This window comes from Nicotiana tabacum, chromosome 10 (genome assembly GCF_000715075.1).
Source record: "Nicotiana tabacum cultivar K326 chromosome 10, ASM71507v2, whole genome shotgun sequence".
Taxonomy (NCBI): Eukaryota; Viridiplantae; Streptophyta; class Magnoliopsida; order Solanales; family Solanaceae; genus Nicotiana; species Nicotiana tabacum.
The window spans coordinates 54,961,764-54,970,179 of record NC_134089.1 but is presented as its reverse complement, the minus strand read 5'-3'; the positions used below and the strand labels follow the sequence as shown (position 1 = coordinate 54,970,179).

Below are 8,416 nucleotides of genomic sequence, written 5' to 3'. Positions count from 1 at the left end.
CCTATTTCCTTTTTTGTCTGTTCTAAAATTCCTTTCTCAATTCGGAAACAATTTAGTTTAAACTTCCTATTATACCCTTAATGAGAAGCTTTATAACCACACAAATATTCTGGACCCCCTTTTGACTTGTGTAGGACTATAAATTCCAAAAGTCTTTATTTTTTTTTAAATTCTGTATCCAATCAAACAAGTTTATGGAAGGAATATCACGTAAAATAAAAAAAAAGAATGATTGTGTTTAGCATTTTGTGGAACTCAAGAAGAACAAATGCAACTCACATCATTCTTGCATTAATTTGGACGTTCAACCTTTACAAGATGCTATTATGATTAGGAAGCATAGTGGATGTTAGTGACTAGAAGTAACATGGTTGGTCCTATTTGATGAAGACAAATAGCGCATCAAAATTGACTGCTCGGCCCGCGTGGGAACATCTACTCCTTCTTTTCTCTTTCAACTCCCTCTTTTACTGCCTAAAACTTTCAAACGTAAAGCCCGCCACCATTACCATTACCATTACACACCTGTCTCCCCAATTCAAAATCTCACTTTTCTCCACTGTGCTTTTCCTCGTTTTCTCTCATCTTTGAAAAAGAGAAAAAAAAAAGGACAGATTCAAACTCTTCCAACCCCAGCTTTTCTTACCTTTTCCTTCTTCTGTTTTCAGTAATACTTGTTACCTTCACACTAGTCATACATACACTTGGCGAGTTGACAATGAAATTGTTATCTTCATCCTCTGTTTCCACCACTTCAAGCAATGCTAATTATACTTCCAAGGTAAGTTGCATTTCTGGGATGTTGCGTCGCCTTCTTTGCTCCAACAGTCTTCCAACTCATCCCTCAGATCAAATTAGTCTGTCTACAACGTACCAGTACAGTAATCATACTAAAGAAGCAGAAGCTGATGATGGACTGTCCTTAAAAGCACCTGGGGTTGTGGCAAGGCTGATGGGATTAGAATCGCTGCCGCCTTTTAGCTTGGATCATGCAAAGGCAAGCAATAACAAATCAATCTCCCGAAGCCGCTCTATGAATTCCGTTGATTTGTTGAGAGAAATTAAAGGGAGAAATCCACGGGTGAATAGCTTTCGTGAACCACCAACGTACATGGAGCTTGAAGATGAGAATTTCTTTATTCTCAGCTTTGAAAGCAGAGAGATTGTGTCGAAACAGAGGAAAAATAATTTTGCAGAAATAAAGCAGAGAAGAAAAGAGAAGCTGAATAACAAGATAAGGGAGAGCGTGGATCTGAAGAAGAAAGAAAATTTACATGTTATTAATTATGAGGTTTCAACTCAGAAGCTAGATGACAAAGTGATCCTCATGCACAAGGATTCTCAGAAGTTTACAGTACTTAAAGATTCAACCAACGTCCTTAGACCAACAGATAAATTTCTTCAGAATATATCTGTTGGGATGGAAGACTATGAAGGAGCAAAAATAACAAGGAAGAAAAAGAAGAAAAAACGTGAAAGCTTTGCTGTAGAAAAACCCCTAACACAATTTGATTCAGAGAAATCAAGCCCAAATTCAGTTCTTTATTTTGCTGAGACACAAAATTCAGGTAGTTACGCTTGTGCTTCATAATTTTAGATTTTGTTGCATTCTCTTTTTTTCTTTATTAACTAATGTGCATTTTTATCTGAATGTCGTTATCAGAGAAGTTCTTTAGGCTGACAAATTCAAGATCAAGGAGAACACTGACCGAGGAACTTGAAAATTACAGGAAGCTGAAACTGACCGCAGGTGATAATAATGGAGTGGAAGCCAAGAAAAGTGAAAGAATTTGTGCTGAATCATACAAGCATTTTGAAAACTGCGTACAAATATGGAGTGGTTTCAGCACATTGGCAGATAGAGAGACAGTGGAAAGAAACTGGCTACAGAAAGAGATTTGCAAGTTTGAATACTGCAAGGAGATCGGTGGGGGCATAGGATTAAAAATTCTTGATCAGTTGTTGGAGGAGCTAGTAGATCAACTTGTTGAACAACCCTTATAGTATTTTGTATATGTAATACAACTTTCTTAAGGTTCTTAATTTTGGACCTCAACTCCACAAGCACCTTTTATCCAAGAAAACTCTAGTTTTTTCTTTTTTCTTTTTTGGATGTGATAATAAGAAAAATAACATGCATCAAGAAAGGGAAGAGCTTTTAGATAGGTCCGATATAATTTTTCAATCATATGTAAGGATAATTAGGCTACTTAGGGGTCGTTTGGTTACAATACGGCTTATGCTGGTATATTATATTAAAAGTGACAATTGTATAATTTCTAAGAATAAGATATAAGTTATCCCGACACTAATTTTAATCTCGGAATAACTTATACCAAGTTTGCTAACCAAATAAAATATTAAGATGATATTAAATTTTTATATCAACACTATATCTACTGATACCTCATAGCAAACGACCCCATAAAATGATAGTTCCACTCTCACTTGCTATGCGATGAGGGACTTTAGGCCTATTCGGACCAGGCCTATTCGACATTCGAGGATGGTTTTAAATTAGCTCCACATCATTGAAGATTGCGAATCCATACTTCGACATTCTCAATTTGCGACTATTTTTAAAAGAGTTTAACTGATCTAGTGATGGTGTAATATTTTTTTTTATATTACCAAGTTACTTTTACTTGACGTAACTGTTCGCAACAAATTTTCGTAATACGAAAAATAAACTGCAACAAAAATAATATGAAGAAAAAGTGATTTTATTGATAAATATTTGTGAGTACAATTCTATGTATCTCTTGATTCTCCTCTCTAAAATTCTCCGTGATTCGAGGGCTTGAGAAGCGTCTTTCTCGAATGTAGGATGATGTAGACCTCCTTGTGATGTATTTAATCGCTAAGAACGTCGAGCAACACTTTGTTGTTATGAGTTGATTTCTGGGAAGAACTCCGTTGATCACTCCTTTGTCGAAGAACTAAGCACTTGATGATTGATCTCTCTGTTTGTGGATGCCTTCACCAATTGCGGAGTGTTCTTCTCCAACTCTGAATGTCCCTTGAGAGTTATGTAACCCCTCTACTTATTGTTGTAGAGGATGGACAGTCCAGCTACATATGAACTAACTCTATTGCTTGATTCTGATTGGCTCATGTCATTTTAGCCACTTGGCAACCTGTGGTTGGTTCTTGCTTTTTGACTTGGATTGCCACATCATTTAACACGTGGCATCATCTTGTTGGCTTTGGATTTGACTGGACATGCCATGTCACTTGACACATGCTACGAGTCTGGGCCTTAAGATGAAGAGAACCTTGGGCTCAAAAATAATGAAATGGACTAATTTAACTTGTAAAGCCCAAATTAATTATTTAACCCAATTTAATTTAATCCAAATTTTGTATGGATTAGACCCAATAAATTTTATATGTCTACAGATACCCCCTACTTCAAGGTTTGTCCTAAAATGACTTATTGAAACTTGAAGACGATGCTTGAAGTACCAGTAAGACAATTATTATTATTTTCCGACAAAAGCCTCTTTTGAACTTAATTACACACATCTCCTTCGAAGGAAAGCAGGATATATCAAAATTGAAATTTCTTTCATGTAAAATTCTCCAAACTAATACTTGGGTAAATCTGCTTAATTAAAGAAGTTGCTTTTAATATTTTCCTTTTCCGGTTAAGAGATCAATCCAAGATCTTCTTAGGGACAAAAAAAAATCAAAGTAATTCCATCTTTTCACTTAGAATTTCTATTTTTAATGTAATTCTTCTTGGAAAGAATGACTAAGTCCCAACATTAAGCAAAGCCACATAACTCACTTACCTTAATTTGTGTTTGGTCATTAATTGCAATCCACACATGACGAGCTCTCAATTTATGTTTCATTAGCATACAGAATCTTCTTTCTTCATCTTCAGTCCAACTTGTTCACGGGATAATTAACTTCAATCCGATAACTCTCTTCTTTTCCGTTTAAAAGGAGAACTCTTCGTGCGATCCCTATAAAAAGAGGACCAAGCCAACTAGTTTTCCATCACAATTGAATATCAAACTCCTCTGTCTAACTGGGTCGAAGCACCAAAACTGATACTAGAGCTTCTTCCATCTCCAATTGCTTTCATGAACTGCTTACACTCGACCTTTCTTTCATTCTTTTTTTGTTCTTATCTCCTTAATTTTCTGTTGAATCATGACTCGCTCTCTCTTTTTTTTTTCTTACGCAGCAAATCATTCAATTTAAACACGTAGAAAAGAGAACTAGAAGCAATCAAGCGCACGCCATACAATAATTTGGGGATGAAGTTCTGCTTCATTTATTGCTTCTTTATTCAGAATTAATCCATATTGAAGGACTTCACTAGCATGAGAAGCCAAATTTGCAAACTTCGAGCAATGGAGATTGTTGTTCAAGACCAAATTTTTTGTCGCAAGTTAAAGCTTCGTGCTATAGGCACCGATACATGCCATGCTGAACAAGACTGTTGTGCAGCTTCCGATGTCTTTTTTATGTCAAACTAAAGTGCCATACTGCTGCTATTGGCACCGTATCCACAGAAACTTTACGTTGTTGGCATCGAGGATTTCCAAATATTTTTCTTTTGCAGTATTTTGCGAGAGTACCAGTGGCCTTTGATATCCCTAGGAAGATGAATTGCAAGCAAACCACTAGTCTCTTTGTTGTGGCTCGGCGAGAAAGACATATGAAGTGTCTTTTCAACCTCGACGACAAAATCCCTACTCTTGGAGGCTCGGAGAGACCATATTTTATCAGTGGTGAGTGAGACATGTACCATATTGCATTGTTGTAGGCTGGCGAGCAAGACAACTGGAGTAGGCTTTTCCAACTTCGGCGAGCAAGCACTTGGCGCGTCTCTGCTGTTTTGACTTCATAGCATTTCATGCTCGCATTGAAAAAATCGTATCTCGACCCAAGAGTGTCCAAACTGTAATCCGCTTGGTTCTGCAGAATCAAAACTTGCACCATAGTAACATATCCAAAATTTGGGGCCAAATTCCATAAGGACAAGCCGGAATGAACTTTTGAAAGCGATGCACAAGCCTGTCATTCCGCCTTCACAGCACTGCATGCTATCATTGGAACACACATATCTCAAGCTAGGAGCATCCAAATTGCGAACCGTCTACGCCGTTGGAAAGAAAATTTAGAGATAATGAAATATTTAAGATATCATAGAAGAATTCTTAGCATATTGTCCGCAGCAACTTTTTGAACTTGACCCATCTGTCCGCGAAATTACTTTTCAGCTTTGCGCACTATAGTGGAAAAATTCATATCTCGAGCTACAAGTGTCGGAATTACAATTCGTTTGCACCGTTAAAAAGAGAACTCAGAGATAGCTATAAATTTCATGGCAGAACTCTTTTCGGGCTATCAACAAAAAATTCGTGACATCGAATTAACTGCAGTGAACTTTCAGATCTGCATACCTTCAGCGAAAATAATTGTATCTTGAGATAAGTGTATCGGAACTACAATACGTTTGTTCCATTGGAAAGAAAACTCCTAGAGATGCAACACATAAAAATTCCATCTCGGCACTCTTCTCGGGCTAGAAACAGAAAAATATTGAAAGTCGAACTGACGGCAGGGAACTTTCAAGTTTGCATGCTTTCGGCCAGAAAAACTGTATCTTGAACTAGGAGCATCGAAATCACCAACAATTTGATCCTATGAAATTCGGACGTCGAGAACTATAATCATGTTGAAGATGAAGCTCCATTAATTCTTAGTTAGCCTAACAAATATTTTTGAAGTTGATTCTACAGCCTTGTAATGGATTCGGCTATTATCACGAATCTTATCTCTTTGTTTATTTCTTTTGCATACTTGCGAAAAAGTTCAACGAGTCCAGATATGAGTCTGAGATATCATACAAGATGTAGAGTCACCCCTTCACCACTTGTTGCGCTTGATTTGTTGATGGTCTTGAAGTTTATCAATGGCAGCTCCCGTGGTGATTGAAGGTTTTTCAAGAGAGATGACTTCTTATATACGAGGCATTGAGGATAGTATATTAAAATGTGGAGACGTCATATGGACTTGGAAGAAGCATTCAAGACGAGTCAGCCACAAAGCCTAGTTTACGATCATTTTCATGACTTAGGCTTTTGTATAGGAAAACGTCTAATTCCTTTTGTCTCAATATTTTTTTGATGTATCAACTTTTGTACTATTGAAGCAATAAACATCTTCTATACTTCAAAGAAAATCGTCTATTTTCCTCATAGATATGTTGCTCTACACTTGGAAGAATTAATGTAATGATCCGATGATGCCAAACTTTTAATTTTTTTAAAACTCACGCGACTGAACTTAGAATGAAACTCTAAGCTGCCTACGTACCTCAGTGAAGAGGATTAGGTCATAACGTAGTTAAGAGGGATCAATTTTTTTTTGGTCTTGACTTTTTCCTAGGCCGCATCTTTCGAGATTTTCAACCTAGCAGACTCTTTTTTTTTGGCCGTACACAGTTTAGACTCATGCGGGATAGGAGTGTAGCAACATGCAGTTTAAGCTCATGCATCGAGGAGAATCATGACTTGCAGTTTAGGCTCGTACGTCGAGGAGCGTAGGTGACTTTCATGGAAAGTACTGCTTCAGAAATTTTCCATTCATCGGACCAACTCTGAGACCATCCTTATTGACAATTTTGTATGCGCCACTTGAATAGGTTTCTTTCAGAACATATGGACCATCCCATTTTGAGGTAAACTTGTCACCTATGCGTTTGTTGAGGATTATAGGTCGTCGAACTGCTAGGACTAAGTCTCCCACTTGGAATGATCGTGGCCGCACTTTCTTGTTGAAGGCTCTAGCTAGTCGAGCTTGATAGCATTCCAATTTTTGTTGCGCTTCCAATCCTTTATCATCCAATGCCTCTAACTCTACTAAGCAAAGTTGAGCATTCTCTTCGGACGTGAGTCCTTTTGGATTGCTATCCACAATGATGGAATTTGTTGCTCTAACGGTAGGACTGTTTCTATGCCATACACCAAAGAGTAAGGAGTTGCTTATGTAGCAGTTCTGAAGGTTGTCCAGTATGCCCACAAAGCTTCACCAATTCTCTCATGCCAGTCTCTCTTGTTCTTTGCAACAACTTTCTTCAAAAGGTTACCAAGTCTCTAGTTAAAAGCTTCAGCAAGGCCGTTGGTAGGTGCATTATACATTGAAGACTTATGTTGTCTGAAACTGAACTTCTCGCATAGACTCTTTACGAGCTTGTTGTCAAATGGCGTACCATTATCAGTGATTATGTATCTTGGTATGACGTATCTAAAAATTATATATGACTTGATAAAATCGACAACGGTTTCCTTTTTCACCTCCTTGAGTGGAACAACTTCCGCTCATTTAGAGAAGTAGTCCACAGCGGCCAATATTTACATATGTCCCTTTGATGACTTTGGAAGTGGTCCAACAACATCAAGTCCCCATGCATCAAAAGTCCATGAAGCTACAGTTGGGTGAAGAGGCTCTGGAGGTTGGTGGATGTAGTTGGCATGAAATTGACACACTTGACATCTTTTGGCATGATCTATGCAATCCTTCACCATTGTCGCCCAGTAGTAGCCCATCCTCTTGATGTGAAAATGGAGCTTGGGACCAGATTGGTGTGCTCCACATGAGCTAGAATGTGCTTCCTCCATCGCTTGGAAGGCTTCTTCTTTGTTAAGACATCGCAAGAATAGTCCTTCAAAAGAGCGGCGAAACAATGTCCCCTTATAGAAGATGAATCGTGGTGCTCTTAGTTTGATGTCTGTTCTTTGTCGCGAATCTTCAGGTAACTTTCCCTGTTCAAGGTACTCTATTAGTGGTTGCCTCCAATCTTCTTCTTTAATCACTCGAATAGACGTATGATGGCTTTCGTTGACTTGAAGATCCAAAAGTCTAGGAATAACCCATCAATGACACATATACCTTTGTTGACTCATTCTCTGCAAGTGCCATCGTCGTGGCCAAGTTAGCCAAAGCATCAACCTTGCGATTTTCTTCTCTTGGGACGTGGTTTAAGAACACTCGGTCGAATTTTTCCAGTAAACCAGAAGCGTATTCATGGTATGACAATAGATCTTCCTTCTTTACCTCGTAACTCCCCAAAAGTTGGTTGATGATCAGCTTAGAGTCGCCGTAGATCTCCAACTGTAGAATCTTTATTTCTAATGCCATTTTGAGACTGACGATCAAAGCTTGGTACTCTGCAGCATTGTTGGAGCATGTTTCACCTAAAACAAAGGAGAATGACAAGACTAGTCTTTCTGGAGAGATCAACACAACACCTTCCCCCGCACTATTATGACATGCAGATCAATCAAAGAACATTGTCCATGGTGGCAATTCTTCGATGAACAAAACGTCTTCATTTGGAAACTCATCTGAAAGCTCCCATTCTGCCGGAAGAGGGTGATCAGCCAGAAAATTGGCT

General features: G+C 38.2%; 2 protein-coding genes across 2 annotated transcripts; one reads left to right on the top strand and one right to left on the bottom strand.

Moving 5' to 3' along the window:
- Positions 1-495: 495 nt before the first annotated feature.
- LOC107786527 (uncharacterized) lies at positions 496-2,047 on the top strand. Its single transcript, XM_016608016.2, has 2 exons — positions 496-1,568; positions 1,664-2,047. Exons 1-2 carry the CDS (start codon positions 719-721, stop codon positions 2,002-2,004), a joined length of 1,191 nt encoding a protein of 396 aa, XP_016463502.1. The 5' UTR covers positions 496-718; the 3' UTR covers positions 2,005-2,047.
- A 4,526-nt stretch (positions 2,048-6,573) lies between these two features.
- LOC142165127 (uncharacterized) lies at positions 6,574-8,160 on the bottom strand. Its single transcript, XM_075223748.1, has 3 exons — positions 7,912-8,160; positions 7,378-7,784; positions 6,574-6,973 (listed from the first exon to the last, which is right to left on the bottom strand). Exons 1-3 carry the CDS (start codon positions 8,158-8,160, stop codon positions 6,574-6,576), a joined length of 1,056 nt encoding a protein of 351 aa, XP_075079849.1.
- Positions 8,161-8,416: the final 256 nt, after the last annotated feature.